The sequence below is a fragment of the Cutaneotrichosporon cavernicola genome (assembly GCF_030864355.1).
Source record: "Cutaneotrichosporon cavernicola HIS019 DNA, chromosome: 3".
Classification (NCBI taxonomy): domain Eukaryota; kingdom Fungi; phylum Basidiomycota; class Tremellomycetes; order Trichosporonales; family Trichosporonaceae; genus Cutaneotrichosporon; species Cutaneotrichosporon cavernicola.
Genome location: NC_083395.1, coordinates 2,909,578 through 2,926,255, shown reverse-complemented (window position 1 = coordinate 2,926,255; position 16,678 = coordinate 2,909,578). Strand labels below are relative to the sequence as shown.

Sequence of the window (16,678 nt, the reverse complement as noted above, 5' to 3'; positions counted from 1 at the left end):
AACTGGTTGTAAGGTTCGTAACGTCACATCAGCCGCCAAACTTGGGCCAAACCAGTTTGCGACGCGACTTGTTTGTGACGACGTCGCGCTTGCCAACGTTGGCCAGACCTTTGGGCTACGTTGCCTCGCAACAGCCACACCAAACCTCTCCTGCTTCTTCACAGCTGTGCAAACCTTGTTCCCTGCCCGACTGCATAAAACATTGCATCACATAGTAGATGGACTACAGTAGGCTGCATCTCTCGTTACTCCGCCGCAGCTGCAGTCGGCATTATCAACTACGTGTGTGACTGCTAGTCGGTCGTAATATATCTATATGGTCGTGTATTAAAATAATGTGTTGAAACGGAGAGCAGGTGGGCAAGGCACTACACGCCGCCGTCCCAATCCTCGTCGGGAGGCGAGCGGTCGACGTCGAGCTTGCCCTTGGCATCCATGTGCGCGAACTCGGTCGACGCGTCGACGCCATCAGCGTTGATCCGGTTGGCCTCATAATTACCGAGGCCGAGCGGGTCGTTGGCAATCCAGATGACAGGCTGCGCCTTGTACATGGCTGGGTTGTCAAACTCGTGACGCACGTCGATGCGGTCTTGTCCAGTGAGGCCGGCAGCGTCGTCCATGATGGGAGGCGTCTTCTCGCCTGGAATGTTCTCGTTGACAACGTTCTCGGCCGGGTTGAGGTGCGTCTCGCTCGATGAGTAGAGGTGGGTCCAGCCGTACATGACAACGTCCTTCTTGAAGGCAACGTGGTCGAGGTACGCTTGGTGGATCGCGGTAATCACACCGCAGGCAATGATGACTGCACCGCCAACGTAGCCGACCGTGTTGTTCATGAGGAAGAAGAGGGCACCCAGGCAGACGATCTGGAAGTACAAGGCCACGAAGACGGTTCGGAGCATCTTGCGGTAGTAGAGGCCACCAGTCTCCATCTCCTCCGGCTGGTCAGAGGTCCAGAGAAGCTGGTACTTGTAGGCCGAGTAGAAGAGCACCATGCCGATGAGGCCAATGACCGTGATGAGGGGCTGAATGGCGGAGTAGATGATGGCGACAGCGACAATGAGACAAATATTGGGCATGGTAGTCGACCAGAGGAACGAGTCCATTTTGTACTTCTGCGCAAACGCCTTGCGGGGAGTTCCGCCGGCAAGGATGCCGCGCAGCTGCCACATAACCCAAGGCACAATACGTGCTAGGGTTTTGGCAGCCGCAGACCAAGTCGCGGTGAGGATGAAGACCAGGAAGAAGATGTTGGCGCCGGGTAGCTGGTCCGCAAGGAGGGTCGGGATCGAGTTGAGAGTACCGCTGATGTTGGAGAGAGCCGGCAGGATACCCGAGGAGAGGGTGACAATGAGGAAACCGTGGATAATCCAGAAGAGCCAGTAGCGGGTGAAGAGCTTGAACTCGACTTCGGACTTGCGAGTTTCGCCCTGAAGCTTGATCCAAGCGCGGAGAACGATGGGCAGAAGCATGAAGAGGATCGCGAGCGCCGCCGAAGGAAGAACCGCCTTGATGATACCGAGCGGGACTGCGGGAATCTTGAGAATCCAGCTGAACGGCTTCGTGCCGTTGACCGTCCAGTTGCTGAGGGTGTCGATGTTCGACACGAAACCGACGAAGGCCATAGGAATGGTCCAGAAGATGATGAGCGTGATAGTGAGGCCCCACGACACGAAGGTGCGAGCCTTGCGCTGGTAAGGGTTGATACTAAGGTTGGACCAAATCACGTCGTCGGGCACAACCTCAAAGCTGGTCTTGATCATCAGGAAGCGCTTGCGGTCGGACTTCTTGACGAGGCGGGCGAAGTTGAGGGCCTCGTCCTGGGTGGCAAAGCGGACAAATGCGACGTTGCCAAGCTCGTAGTCGTCCTCATTGGCGCGGAGCTTGACGAGTTCGTCGTTCTTCTCCCGGATGTAAAGGGGCGAGGTCTCGAGATCCATCTTCTTGCCAAAGAGACCAAGGAAACCCTGCTTCCACTTGGGCTGCTTCTTGGGAAGAACGTATTGGTCGGCCGGGTTGGCGCTCTCCTGGTTCCAGGTACCCTTGGCCTCGGGGGTCTTGCCCTTGCGCTGATTCTTCTGGGCGAGCTTGAGGAGCTTGCCGACGCCACCCTCGAGGCGGTTACACTCCTTGTCACGGTCCTGCCAGACAGTCTCAACGGCCTTGACCTTGCGGGCTAGCCAAACATCGGTGACACCGCCAGGGGCGCGATGAGTGTTGGCGGAGATGCCACTGGGACGAGGAACGCCGGACGACGTCTGAGCGGCAACCAAAGCTGCGAGCTCCTTAATGCCAGCCTCTGAGAACACGTCCTTAGGAACATTGGTGATCATGACGGTGCGCGACTTGCGGCTCGCCGAGTCCGATTTTAGCCACCGGGTGCGGATGTCGACAAAGTGGCGGAACTCACGCCAGAGAAGGTAGTTGGTCACGACTGCTGTCAGACATGGCAAAGGTCACGATGCGACTCACGGATAAAGGCAGCCGACACAATGATGTGAGGGATGCGGCGCAGCGGCTCCTTGACGTTGCCAAAGGTGAGCATGTTGACGCCAGTGAGGCCATTGTTGGGCTTGACAACACTGAATGTCAGCCTGGAAGGACCAGGTGGTTGGAATGTGACGAATCGACTTACGCAGGCGCGACGAGGCCACCGAGAGAAAGGAACGAGCAGAAAGCGAGGAGACAGACGCCAAAGATCTTGAGGTAGCGCACGGCAAAGTAGGCGTCCGGGCCATTGACGGTAATAATGTGCTCGTCTCTAACTTGGAAAATTGTTTTCCACCAGCCTAGTGGATTGTCGGGGAGCTTTTCTGGGCGCTTGTCGGGAGCGCCGAGCTCGATACGCGGCTGGAAGACGCGGATGAGGCTCTTGCGAGCATGCAAGACGCCCCAGAAGACGAAGCAGACTCCAATGGTGATGGCACCAATGACGAGACCGGAAGTAAACTGCGCGGTCGTCGCCGACTTGGCCGCAGCAGCGTCGGTTGACATGTTGTCGTGGATGCCGAAGGGGGGGAAGGCCTACCGGCAAGTTGAAGGAATGGAGGAGCACGGAGGGAAGGTCGATCAAGAAAACTGCGGAGTGTCAGTGCTTTATACAGGATAAGGACGCGTTTGTTGGTATATTGATATGTCACGGTCGAGGGAAACGAGGCCAAGGCCAAGGCCAAGGTCAAGGTCAATCCTTAAGGCTAAAGGGACGCGACAAAGAAGAGTTGACGGCATCTGTGATTGACCCCGAGAGAGAGAGGGACTTACTTTGATATGGAATGTTACTCTTTCAAAGTAGAAAGTGGATAATGTGGTCTGGTCGAGTGATGATGAGGAGACAAGATGCGATGGGAAGATGACAGTCAGATTAGGTGCTGTAAAGAGAAGCTGCGGGGCTGCGGACAGAATAGCACCTGATAGCCCGATGACTTAATGGATGGTAGGTAGCTGGGCAATAAGTAGTTTGGTATAAGCAGTCTAGAGGGGAAGGTGGCGGCGTTGGCGATGGGCGATGGGCGAGGGCGATAACCCTCTGGATGTCTGGATTTCAAGAGGTGGGTTGGGTGTAACGCCATTTGTCCTTGGTCTTTTGGCCGTTGGTAGTAGTAGAAAGTTGGGTTGTACCTGACGTTTGATTCTCCTTTGCCTGGCATGGCTGGCATGGCTTGCATGGCTTGCATGGCTTGCTTGGCTTGCCTAGTCTTAGCATTCTACCATTCTTGTTCTCAAGGGCAATCTCTCAAGGCGGCGGTAGGGGATAGGGGACATGTTAATGTCGTCACGCGTGCCAGCTTGTCTACCTTGACCCTGAAAATAGCCTTTGGACCTAATCCTAGTCTCCAAACTCAGGGAACAACTCTAGTTGGAATGACGTTTTAAGTAGGTACGCAGCAAGGTACACGTTTCAGGGTAGGAACCAAGCAAAGGACCTGCAAAACGCTGAAGAGGCGAAGGGGATCTGACGTCGTTCAATGGACAAGATCTATTCAGGGAACTAGGAGGTAATTTAATCATCCGCCCCCATTACAACCTAACTTGGCATCCGCTCTGTCGAGTTCCCTGGCTCCAAAAATCCTTGGGCCCCCAGGCCTCTTTGAAGAAATAGATAGGTTACGATCACATCGCAGCCGTGCCTCTTTCCGATTACATCCACACCTTGCCAACGCAATGACGTCGAATCACTCTTTTCACCCAGCCCACATGCCTTGGATGAGTGTGGATGTGTGTGGACAGGGCCAAACACCTCCCAACCCACGCCATAACTGGATCCAACACGTGGCTTCCATTTTGGTAAGTGAAGTGTGTTATTCATACTATAATAGGTAGGTGTTAGGTTCTTGAGTTAATTGACCTGTCATCCTATGCCCTGCGCTAATCAGAATCATGAACCGAATAGTTGGGCACAGACCTCGATCAAACGATTTCCCTGTATTGTGTCAGTGCGAATAGTCGGATTGCCGGGTGGGTGGCCATGTGGCCCGTGTGTTTGTTGTACAATTGTGGATGGCCCAAGCCCGCCGATCTGATCTCGCACTTCCCTTTCCTGCGCCTCTACGGCCTGTGTGGATCTGGCCATGACAGGTGCGAGTGAGAAACCGAGGGACAAGGCAAAACAAATGCTCGTTGGAACAAAACACCTCATTGCCTTTGAATTATATAAGGGTGTCAACGTGACAATGTCAAGTACGATTGTCAAATTAGCGCGGCCATCACCTGCAGGCTGCAGGGCATACAGTATACTTTTATAGTACGACGTCCACTGATCAACTGAAGCTACTCCACAGCTCCACAGGCCACAGATCCACAGATTATACAAGGTTGAAAGGGAGTATTAATACATAATTAGTTCATGACACCCACTTGTCCTAGCCCTTTTGCCCGGTTACCCGTCGCGTGCGTGAGTAATGTCGGTGGCGAGTGGCGCGCGGCATGTGGAGCACGCTTTGGTGGCGTAATGGGGTTTGTGGGTTTACAGGTGGAGGGGAGGAGGAAGTGGGTGGAGGAGGGGAAGGAGTCGGGTTGGAAGTAGAGGACTTCTAACAAGGCTGACAATCTCGAGTTCGCCAGCTTGGCAGCTTGGCAGCTGGGCAGCTTGACAGATGACAGATGACAGGTGAGAGAGGGAAGGTGGTGTCTAAGCTCAGCTCATGACGCCACGGCGTTCTGCGATACGGAGATCCGATTACCACTAGGCCGCCAGTTCGTAGTCGTTTCAGCATCAGTATTTTCCTATATAAAAATGACATCTTGTAGGAATAACAAGATAATGTGTTACTATAGTGTGACATGACACAACCGGACACGACATGGCGAACGACGCGTTGGGCGCAGTGTTAACCGTACAAGGCGAGCAAGGCAAGACTACTGTAGATCGGGATATGTTGATTCCTCGCGCGTCCCGTGGTCTAGGAAGAGACGCGACGCGATTTGAGCCGATACGAATGTACACAACATGTTATGTAGATTCCGACCTTTGTGCCATGGGCCAAATGCCTTTCTTTCCCACATGGTACACGTGGTACACGTGGTACACGTGGTACACGTGGTATTCATGGTAGTTTACCCAGTCGATGTCTGAACCAACCCCCAAACGGCTTTATCAGATATGCCGATTTGCCTCTGCCAGCTCGGCAGAGGCCGGCATCAAGTGGCGTCTTTCGCCTTACCGTCAACGACGCGTCGGACATTGAAGACGAGCGCGCCTAGGAACTGCTAGTGCATCATACATGGTGGACTGGTGCACTGGTATACCGGTGTGACTGCCATCTCGCGTTTTCAGAACGCGTGTATGCATGTAGGCGGCGTCCATGCGTAGAGGATGGCAGGAGCGGTATCTGATTCGAGACACCCCAGCACACATGACCAAGGATGCGAGGATGGCAGGAGACGTCGACCCCTTCCCATCCGATCTTTCATCTCCATTCGGCTTCTCCCATCGTCTCACTCGTCTTGATCTAGACTCTATCATTCAATACTCCAACGCTACTTGGTGCGCACAAAGGCGCGCATAATATCTTCCTCCACCTCGGTGGCGCCCCATCCCATTCTCTTCTCCCTTTCCTCTCGACCCTACCTCCACTTCTTCACCATGCCCTCGCCCATCCGCGACTTCCTTGCCCAGCGCACAGGCATCTCCGAGACTTCTTCACTCCTCTCGAACGAGTGCTCACCCATCCTCTCGCGGCCAGCCACGCCGTCTCGACTGATAACGTCCGCTCCCGAGCGGACACCTGGAACCGTTCGCACGGCCTCACCCCACTCCCCGCGCAACGGAATGGACGCCCGCACCCTCACCCCCGCAGCGATTCAGCGGCGCCTGAGCAATGCGAGTCTCATCCGCTCCCGCTCGGTCGTGGACCTCTCAGAGGGTAGTGGGGCGATAGACCGTTCACGCGCACTCGCTCTCATCGCCGTGTGTACCCTCAGCATCGGAAGCCATTTGTACGTTCCCCAGGTTCCCCCGAATCTGAATCACAAACATCGCGCCGATCACCGAACCCCGACTTGACACTGATGCCAGCCTGATGTACGTCTCGGGCCCCATCAAGAGCAAGCTCCACCGCGAGCTTGGATCCACGAATAGCCAATTCTCACTCATGATCTCGGCGCTCAAGTAAGCCTTCCCCCAGCCAAGCTAACCTAGCCTAAACTCGACATGGACACCCCTCGTTGCAGGCATTCTCGTCGCGCGGTACGGCACAGCCGCGTCCTCTCTCGTCACGACCGGATTCATCCTCCTCGGCGCGGTGATTCTCTACGTGGGCGTATATTCTGGCGCGATCGCCATCATGGCCCTCGGATACTTCCTTTTCGGGTTGGGAAGCACCCCACTCATGGTCGTACAAGAAACCCTCCTAGCCCGCCTCTCACCCGGCGGGCACCTCGGCCTCTCCCTCGCCCTCGGCTTGGTGAGCGGTAAAACCGCGTCCTTCGTCGCCTCCTTCACCTCCCTTCCCTTGGCCGAGGCGGGCGGTGACACGGCCCCCTTCGCAGTCGGTCTTGCACTGTGCATCCTGTCATTTTCAGCCAACATTCTCCGCTTAGGCTTAGGCTGTGGGGCGGCTCAGACACGCGACGCAGCCGAGGTGAGCCCGAAACGCATCGTGCGCTTCGACGGTGTCTCGCGTCTCGGCGACGTCTTCTGGCTCTACATCCTCGTCAACCTCTTCTGCGGCGCGATATGGCAACCGTTCCTGCATCTCAGTGCAAATGTGAGCTCTCCTTAACAAAGCTGATATAGATCGTTCAGGTCCGCTTCGGCCTGTCCGAATCGCAGGCGAGCATGAACGCGTCTGTCCTCATGGCCGGCGCGATCGTCCTCTACCCCTTCATCGGGTGGATAACAGACCGTGACCAGGGTTCGCCACGCACGACGTATCTCCTCTTCTTCGCAACCTCCATCCTAACCCTCTTCTGCTACGTCTACCTTGCCCTCCCACCCGCCATCACGCACACCCCATGGCCAGGCCTCATCTCCTGGGCTCTGGGCCACGGCGCATCCACCCTCCTCCTGGTTGTCATGATTCCGCGCATGATGCCCGTCACTCTCGTTCCGTTGGGGTTGGGCCTCCACAAGTCACTGGAGACGGCGGCGTCGAGCGCGTCCCAGACCTTGGCTGGTTTGTGGCTCGACTTTGCAAAGGAACGACGGGGGGAGAGTGGCGCGGCTGAAGGTCTCCTCCTCATCTACGCTGCCATCAATGTCGTGCAGCTCATTTCTTCTGTTGTTTTGTGGCGCTTTGAGCGAAAGAGACGACTCGCGGCGAAACACGCCGCGTGGGAGGAGTATACCGAGTACGAGCAGCTGCCGATGGACGAGGACGAGGACCCAGTGTCGGACGAGGACGAGGAGCACGCGGACGCGCGTGCTCGTATCGCTGCCAAGATCGAGGAGAACGGGCCGCAGAGCGGACTTGCGCGCAACGACAAGGAGCGGAAGCGCGGGCGTGGCTTCTTCATCGCAGGCCTGGGGTTCATTGGCTGCGTGTGGACGCTGTGGATCGTCACCGCGTGGAAGAAGCTGTAGCGTGCGACAGTACTCTTGGGCACTGCATTGTATGGTGTTGATGTAAGCATGTATACTGTGTACACAGTGACTTGACCAAGCTCTCTCTTAACCAAGTACAATATTTGCATCTAGACTCTAACTGTCCTATTCCTCGATGTACATGGGCGTCGGGCTCGAGCGGCGGCTAATGGCCTGACTTGCCGTCCGGCTCCCCACGCGCGACAGGCTCGGTGCCCTACTACCAACGCGGCTGGCCGAGCGGGCCGAGCGGATAGCATTCGCAACAGCCTCCTTGTACGTTGGGGGTTGCTCGCCAGTCTCGGCTTCCTGTCCGCTGATCAGGCGATCGTAAACGATATTCCGCTCGAGCAATGTATCGTCGTGTTCTGCTTGTCCTGGCGCGTGTGATCCATGCGGCGGTTGCGGGGGGGTAATTGCGCCAGCCAAGATGGGGGTATGGGTGCCAGAGTGAGGAGCGGTATACGGGTGCGGTGTGAGGTTGCCCGGCGTACCGGGTGTGCCAGGCTGCGAACCGCGGTCGCGGTCGTGGTTGTACAGCTGCGACGGGTGGGTGAGCGAGTTGAGCACACTCGTCCCGACGCCGATCAACGCGCTTCCGGGGTTCCTGTGGTGCTCGGCCGCGCGTCCGTGAATCGAGCATCCCTTACCCAATGGAGACGGATCAATGTCAACCCGGTCGTAAGATGGCAGAGAGTTGTACTGCGTGTTCACGCGGCACTCGAGCATCTTTATGGGCGTCTCGATGATAATGTCAAACTGCTTTCTGCGGCCCTTGGAATCAACCGCGTTGTCGTCACCACGTTCGACGCGGATCGTAACCTTGAGCCAGTGCTGGACGCTCATCATCGTGCTCTCGTGCTTGGTTGTAAACTTGATACGCGTCGAGCAGTCGGGCACCGCCAAGTCCTTTTCTAGATGCCACGGCCCCATTGGATCTAGCAGAGAAGCGTACACGTCGTCTTCGGGGTGCATGAGTTCGCTAAACTCTCGCGGATTGTTCAATGCTGCCTGTCGCGCCAATGGAGCGAGAGAGCTGTCCTTTACCGCTGAAGTCGACTCGGAGAGGATGGGAAGCAGAGGGTCCGTCTTGTCCTTTGGGCTTCGGGCTGCGAAGAGGATGAACCGCCGCGGCGTCTCGTGTCGCGCAACCTTCTTGTTAGCCGCAAAGTAGTCCGTCTTCTCCTCGAGTGCAATCGTGATCCGGTAGATCTTACACTTGGCCAGCGGCATCAGCCGGATACTGATAGGGATCGTGCTGCCAATCGGGAAAGCCTTGCCACTTAACGCGATCTGGTAGCGCATCTGGTCCTCCCACTGTCTCTCGACAATCACGTTCTCCGTCTCCTCCATGTCGTCCTCCTGCGGCCCCGCGATCATCGTCACTTCGAGGTCCTCGACCAAATTCGATGTGAGCGCGCCCACTCTAACTACCGTCGCCTTGAGGCGGTACTTGACACTCCCAAACTCGGCGTGCAGGGTTGGCGGTGCGTCGGGAGGGATCGTGAACGAGATCGGGTAGTTGTACACGCCCTTCCGGAACTCTTTCCAGTTGCGGATCGAACCCTCGTCCTCAGGCTCCTCCTTGCCAAAGAACCTGTGTCTTGTCCGTCCTCGGCTTTCAGACCCGTCGCCCTTGCCTGAAGGGCTGGGCCCACGGCTTCGCGCTCCGTGCCGCATCGTGGCGAGGTTCGACTGGCCTGCGTTCCGCGACATCGAATCTTCAAAGTACGGCGTCCGTGGTGTCTCGACTCCACGCGTGCGGCTGCTCGCTCGAGAACCGGGCCGACTGCTTGCCTGGGTGCGCGACCTGCTCCTGCCACTCAGTCCGCGTAAGGCCGCAGCTAAACTGAAGCGGTGGTGGTGGTGGTGGGGCCGCTCGCGCTCCTCAGGAAGGGAAGGGCTCGTGAGGGAGCTGCTCGCGTCGTCAATCGCAACCGACGACGGCCTCTGCCGCCGTGAGGTGCGCCGGCTGAGCTCGCTCGGATCGCCGTCGAGCACCGTCCGCAGAGAGCTCTGTTGACGCTGTGGAGGAGGCAGCGTGAAATCAGGCACATGGTTCGACACAGTCCGGTCGAGCTGTAGAGACGGCGGTCGGGACGCAGATGACGCATTGAATGCGACAAGCGAGGGCGATTGATGCGGCGTGTTGTGTGCAGTCGGGATAGCGAAAGTCGCATCGCGCACAGGGTGATACTCGTCTTCTTCTTCGCCTTCGGAGCGGCCCGAAGCCACGCGACGCAGCCGGTTATCGTCCTCCTGCGGCCTACCCGCGGCAGCCGCAGCCAGCGCCCTATCAGCGGCGCCTTCGTTAAATCTAACGTTTGGCGCTGGCGATCCGGGGGGGAGCAGGCCCTCTGGTGATTCCCCGAACGGCGTTGTGTCCCAGTTGGGATCGTCCTGCTCACTCTCTCGGCGTGAGATGGCGCTGTCCGGCATGGGCGAGCGCCCGCGGCTCCCGCCCGGAAGAAGGATTGAGGACGGGTGGCTCGAGATTGGCGGCGTGGTCATGGACGGGGGCGTGGCCGCCGCGGAGTATGCGGGGGTTGGACCACGTTCATCGACGGACTGGTTGCGGGTCGCGTTGATTAGCCCCGCAAGGTCCGTAGCGCTGGGGACGCGGCTCGGGGCTGCGCTGTTGACAGGGCTTCCGGCGCGCGAGATACCGTCGCGGTACCATTCCTGCCAGTCCGACGGAGCTGATGGGAGTACACTTAACGAGCGCGGTAGGGGCCTGCCACGGGTCTCCCATTCGTCCTCCTCGCGCTGAGCGAACCCGTCCTCGTCGTCCGAATCGAGGTCGTGCTGCGCCAGCACGCCAGGTCCGACCGACGCGCTCCTCCGTGCCGTTTGTGCTTTGGCCTCTTCTGCGCCGTTGAAGAACGTCGTCGTCTCGTTGATCAGCTCGTGCTCCTCATATGTGTCCGTGCGGCGCGATCCGATACCTGAGATCAGCGCCCTAGGTTCAGGAATAACTCACCCTCTGGCCATTCCGTGCGCGCGATGCCCTCAAGTGAGATGTTGATGTTGCGGATGCGCGTCGTCTTATGAAGCCGAAGTGTTAGGAGGCCACGCACAACTGCCGATGGCCCGTCGTCACGTGCATGCTGAGGCCGGCCTCGGAAGTCTGCTCCAGTCGACGTGCCGCGCAGGTAGATGACCGGCTCGGTGAGCCTGATCTGGAGCGGCGCCGTGCTCTTGACCATTGTCGAGTGACTGAGCGAGCTGTTACTACTAGAAGTGTGATGGTGCGATGGCTAGACGCAAGATGGCGTCGCGCACCCTGGCCGAGAATGGACCACGTGATGGCGCGGTCGTGAGATGGGGATTGGCCAGCCTACGCCATCAAGATCTGAACAGTACAGGTAGGAATCCGTCGTCCGAGTAACCGGGGTGAACGTCGTGGCGTAGTCGCTGATTGACAGGACGCGACGCGACTGTAGAGTGGGGGGTTGGGCGGGGGGTGGGGGGTTGGTATGCAAAGTTGAGTATGAGTCGTGTCAGAAAATGTCAGAGAGCATGTTTCTAGACTTTTGTCAGGCTCTGGGCCTGGTCATCAGAGGGAAGGTGAGCCAAGGGAGCCAAAGGTGCCTTGGTTCTATGCACTACTCTTTGCCACCCAGCGGCTAGCTCAATCACGTGAACATCCTTGCCGATTAGAATAATCCTTTTGAAACAAAAACCTAATCCTCACAATTCACTCGTCTTATCATTAACCGAGGTAAGCGAACCTGCCACCCCCGCTTCATCATCTTCCCTTCCCCGCACTCTTCACAACTCCTCAGTAATCACAACAAACCCCACCCTCAACAATGCCGCGCCGCCCGATGGACGACACGGACGACCCCTCGGGTCTGTCCCAGTACGCCATCTGGGAGACCAAGTCGTACGTTCCTTATATTTTCTTTGCTGATTCTAGGCGATACTACATCACCGCGAGTGCTGGGAGCACGCACCGCGTGCTCAAGATCGACCGCGCCGACGCCGACCTTAACGTAGTCGAGGACGCGACCGAGTACGATACCCAGCAGCTCGACTTGCTCCTCCGCATGGTTGACGAAGGGAACAAGAGCCAAGGCGGGTTGACCAAGGGCCACGACTTCTTCGGTATCGTGGGCTTTGTCCAATTCACCACGGCTTGGTACCTGTGTATTGTGACTCAGCGGAGCGTCGTTGGCCTGCTGGGGGGACATTACAGTGAGCTAGATCCTCTGGCATAGCTTACACCAGTTTATCACTGCGACAAAACCAAGGTACAACTTGCAACCTTCCCCCTCCTGGGTGCTGACCTCAGCTCATCCCAATCTCACCCAAGGCTTCTGCCCTCTCATACGACTCGAGGTGAGGATACCAAAAGCCGGCCTAACTCCAGGTACATCAGCACGTTTGACCAGGTCGACCTGTCCAAGAACTTCTACTTTTCGTGAGCTAAGCGGCTTGCGTCACAAGCTCATTGCAGCTATTCCTACGACATCACGAATGTGCTGCAACTCAACCTCACCGTACCAGACGGAAAGCGCCGCCTCAACACCCGCTTCATGTGGAATCACCACCTGCTCAAGCCCGTGTTCGACCTCGAGGACCCCGAGAATCGCAGCCCATGGGTCCTGCCTCTCATCCATGGCTCGTTCGACCAGACGAGTGAGCTGTGTTAAGACCCTGTAGCTGACATCAGAAATCAACGTCTTCTCACGTACCGTCTATCTCACACTCATCGCACGAAGGTCACGGTTCCACGCCGGTGTCCGTTTCTTGACTCGTGGCGCGGACGAGAATGCAAGTTGCAGGATCGTAAAGCTAGCTGACAACCAGGGCGACGTAGCAAATGAAGTGGAGACGGAGCAGATGTGAGCTTAAGGAATTGAATGATAGCTGACAGCAGCGTGTCCGAACCTCTCGCCACGCCATTTGGTTACCCAGTCAACTGCGAAGACGGACCCGACTACGGCGGGTACACCAGCTTCGTCCAGCTGCGCGGCAGTATCCCGGTCATGTGGCACCAGGTGTCTGAGAAAATGGTCCCAAAGCCGCCCATCGAGAGTAGGTGGCCACGTGGAGAGATCATCTGACAGCAGTTACCATCAAGGACCCATACTACTCGCCCGCGGCGCGGCACTTTGACAACCTTCTCGGGCGTTACGGCGCGCCAATCTTCATCCTGAACCTCGTCAAGAGCAAGGAGACGGTCCCGCGCGAGTCCAAGCTCCTCGTCGAGTATGGCGAGTGTGTCGAGTACCTCAACCAGTTCCTGCCCGAAGGCAAGAAAATACGTTACATCGCCTGGGATATGGCTATGGCTGCGAAAAGGTTTGTTGGTCATTTCATGGCGTCGCTCACGCCAGCCGACACCAAGACGTGATGGGGATTTTGGAAGACGTATGTGAGGAGAGCATCCAGCTCACCCACTTCTTCCACGGAGGTGCGGCAAGGCACGAGGTCACGTAAGTGAAGGAGGCAGTTGTTTACCTAATTGCAGAAACGACGAACATCGTGAGATGCCGCTACTCCAGTGTGGTGTGCTCCGCGTGAACTGCGTTGACTGCCTCGACCGCACCAACGCCGCCCAGTTCGCTATCGCGAAACGCGCGCTGGGCCATCAGCTCTACGCGCTGGGCCTCCTGAGTAGCCCCAACCTTCCCTTCGCCTGCGATGCCGTGGAGGTGTTGACAGAGGTGAGTTGACAAGCTTCGTGTGCCGCTGACAGGCAGATGTACCACGATCACGGAGATTGTGCGCCCTGTCCCGAGAACCGCTGACTCCAGTCCTTGCTTACCAATATACAGGAAGTGCAGTGGTGAACCGCGACACCTACCGCCCAACAAAGACAACCCAATGGACAAGCCACTCGCGAGATCTTGCTCGTGAGCTGGTTGGCAGATGTGGTTAGCTGACATACAGAGAACATCAAGCGATATTTCAACAACTCCATCCTTGGTAAGCTCGACTACGATCAGCCACAAGCTCACCTCAGACGCCGACAAGCAAGCCGCAATGAACCTCTTCGTAAGCTCCCCCAACGTGTGACAGCTGACCTCCAGCTTGGTGTCGAATCTGCAGCGGCCAGCAAAGCACGCACTCCCCGACCAAACTATCGCCACTGGTATACTGAGAAGCACCTCGAGCCCCCGAGTCTGGGCTCACTTGGAGACGAGTTGGCGGTCCCTCGATCCATGTTCAAAGAGTACTACAAGCCGTCCGTCCTCACGCAACTGGACAAGATTTACGCATTGTACCCCTCCACGCCGACAGTGCTAACCCTCAGTGAAATGACCTCGACGTTAAAGTTCACAAGGTTGGTGGAGCTCGCCAATGGCTGTTCGAACTAACATTAGCCATCGCAACAAGAACGGCATGCAGAGCCCTTTCGAGACGATCGGCGGAGTTGACTCGTCCTCTCCAACCTCCAGAACACCGCAACCACGTCGCACAGCCCGCCGCTGGGCCACTGCCAAATCGCCACAGAGAGACGAGGACCACGACGGCGAGCAGCAGTCGACGGAAAGTCTTCTCCCACCCCACGCCCTCGAGACGTTAGTTGCGTCCCTACTCGACCCACCAGACATGGACCAGCGCGTGCGTGAGTACGACTGGTACATGCACTATCACACGGACGACCTACTGTCGGCAGCGTCGACTGCCGAACCGCAGGACCTGCAGCGGTATGTGCGCGCTGCGCAGCTTACGTCGGGGATGGAGATCGACGAGCCGACGCCCGACACACCACCAACAATGAGCGTGATTGCTGCTGCGACGGACGGCACAGCCGAGGAACTGTACGAGCCGTCCAAGCAGACTCTCCAGTTCTACGACACCTGGCTGCAGGGATCGGCATCAACAGAATAATTATTGTATCTCCTGCATCGATGTAATTCTATCAACAAATCCTATGGTACACTAGTTGAGCTTGGTGCGCATCATGACACTCTTGGCCTGCGTGAGCTGACCGAATCCGAGGACGCTGAGAGAATAGCCGCGGCCCGTGTCCTTAACGCCCGTCCAGGGGACGGCGGGGTCGAGTGCGTCCGCACGGTTGAGGTAGACGGTGCCGGCCTCGAGCTCGTCGACAAAGTTGTTGAACACGGCAATGCTGGCCGCATCGTCGGGGTTGGTCCACACGCTGGCGGTAAGGCCGTACTGCGAGTCGTTCATGAGCGCGAGTGCCTCCTCGTCGCTCTCGACCTTCATAATAGCGGCGACGGGGCCAAATGTCTCCTCGGACATGACCTCCATGCCGTGGTCGACGTCGGTGAGAACTTGAGGCCCGACGAGCGTCGTGCCCTCCTTGGCGCCGGCGAATTCGGCCTCACCAACCAGCAACGTAGCTCCTGCCGCAACAGCGTCCGCAACCTGCTTGCGGATGCGCTTAGCGCTGGCCAACGACACCACAGGACCAAGAGTAGTGCCCTTGGCCATGGGGTCCCCAACGATATAGTCCTTGCGGGTGAGGGCGGCGAACTGGTTAACAAACTCGTCGTAAACCGCAGAATGGACGTAAATGCGCTCAACGGAACAGCAGCTCTGACCAGAGTTGAAGAATGCGCCGTCCACCAGGTTGGCAACGGTGTAGTTCAAGTCGGCGTCCTCACGGACATAGGCGGGGTCCTTGCCACCCAGCTCGAGACCGACACCCTTGAAGCCACGGCCGTGGGCCGCGGCCTCCTGCACCGCCCGTCCACCTGGCACCGAGCCTGTGAAGGAGACAAAGTTGACGCGCGGGTCCGCACACAGGTCCAGCGTCGCCTGCTGGGTGAGGTGGATGACCTGCAGGACGTTGGGAGGGAGGCCGGCGGCGTCGAAGCACTCCAGCACGCGCTCGGCTGGAACAGGCGTCTGCGGAGCCGGTTTGATGATCACCGCGTTGCCCGCCAGGAGAGCGGGAAGGACCGAGTTGACCATTGTGAGGTGCGGGAAGTTCCAGGGGGTGATTGCGCTTGGGTCAGCAGTCGGTCAGTGAGTGAGTAGCAAGTAGGGAGGAAGGTTGAGCAGCTAAGTTGAAAAGCAGGAAGATGGGGAGGGGGGTTGTCGTGGCCTCTGGATAGTTGGCAAGGAAATCCAAGGGGTACACGGATCCCACCTCCTAAAGCAGGGTGACTCACACAACAACACCCAGCGGCTGCTTGATAATGTAGCGCCTGTTTGCCTCGTCGTCCGTCTCAGTTTGGGGAATGGGTGCCAGTGCCTCCTTGGCAATCTTGATGAGGTGGCGAGCGCGGTAGAGTGTTCCGTTGATCTCGCCCTTGCACTGACCAACAGGCCTGGCGTCAGCTCCAGCAACTCAACTAATCCCAGCGCCTACCTGCCCATCTGGAGCGCAATGTCCTCTGCGAGGATGTCTGCGTTCTTTTCAAACTCGGCCATCCAGCGCTCGGCAATGGCCGCGCGCTCATCAAGCGGAACCTTGCGCCAGCCCTTCTGCGCCTTGACGGCCTGCGAGACGACCGCGTCGAGCTGGGATGCGCTCAGGAGCGGGCGGGTGCACACCGGCTCCTGGGTGAAGGGGCTAATCGTGGTCTGGATGTTGACTTGGGGCATTATGACTAGTGAGAATGAGTGGGATGATGAGAGAATGAGAGAACGGTATGCAGAGCGCGTCAGCTTGTTAACTGTCCCCCCTTTCTCGAGATCCGGAGCCGCCGCTTGCCGCCGCTTAGCGTTTATCTG

At 57.7% G+C, this 16,678-nt stretch overlaps 5 protein-coding genes across 5 annotated transcripts; 2 read left to right on the top strand and 3 right to left on the bottom strand.

Moving 5' to 3' along the window:
- Positions 1-368: 368 nt before the first annotated feature.
- Positions 369-2,991, bottom strand: PHM7 (uncharacterized protein; the record flags this gene model as incomplete). Its single annotated transcript, XM_060599623.1, has 3 exons — positions 369-2,431; positions 2,470-2,579; positions 2,633-2,991. 3 exons carry the CDS (start codon positions 2,989-2,991, stop codon positions 369-371), a joined length of 2,532 nt encoding a protein of 843 aa, XP_060456298.1.
- Positions 2,992-6,079: 3,088 nt separating this feature from the next.
- On the top strand, positions 6,080-8,017 carry CcaverHIS019_0311020 (uncharacterized protein; the record flags this gene model as incomplete). The annotated part of the gene is made up of 4 exons (XM_060599621.1): positions 6,080-6,432; positions 6,512-6,604; positions 6,635-7,202; positions 7,232-8,017. 4 exons carry the CDS (start codon positions 6,080-6,082, stop codon positions 8,015-8,017), a joined length of 1,800 nt encoding a protein of 599 aa, XP_060456297.1.
- A 126-nt stretch (positions 8,018-8,143) lies between these two features.
- CcaverHIS019_0311010 (uncharacterized protein) lies at positions 8,144-11,223 on the bottom strand (the record flags this gene model as incomplete). The annotated part of the gene is made up of 2 exons (XM_060599620.1): positions 8,144-10,962; positions 10,998-11,223. The coding sequence occupies 2 exons, from the start codon at positions 11,221-11,223 to the stop codon at positions 8,144-8,146; spliced, it is 3,045 nt and encodes a 1,014-aa protein (XP_060456296.1).
- A 606-nt stretch (positions 11,224-11,829) lies between these two features.
- On the top strand, positions 11,830-14,860 carry FIG4 (uncharacterized protein; the record flags this gene model as incomplete). Its single annotated transcript, XM_060599619.1, has 17 exons — positions 11,830-11,903; positions 11,937-12,214; positions 12,248-12,270; positions 12,312-12,358; positions 12,390-12,440; positions 12,477-12,658; positions 12,693-12,864; positions 12,900-13,057; positions 13,093-13,324; positions 13,360-13,458; positions 13,494-13,689; positions 13,726-13,747; positions 13,780-13,878; positions 13,916-13,951; positions 13,989-14,020; positions 14,056-14,309; positions 14,350-14,860. 17 exons carry the CDS (start codon positions 11,830-11,832, stop codon positions 14,858-14,860), a joined length of 2,466 nt encoding a protein of 821 aa, XP_060456295.1.
- Positions 14,861-14,911: 51 nt separating this feature from the next.
- CcaverHIS019_0310990 (uncharacterized protein) lies at positions 14,912-16,549 on the bottom strand (the record flags this gene model as incomplete). The annotated part of the gene is made up of 3 exons (XM_060599618.1): positions 14,912-15,947; positions 16,114-16,272; positions 16,314-16,549. 3 exons carry the CDS (start codon positions 16,547-16,549, stop codon positions 14,912-14,914), a joined length of 1,431 nt encoding a protein of 476 aa, XP_060456294.1.
- Positions 16,550-16,678: the final 129 nt, after the last annotated feature.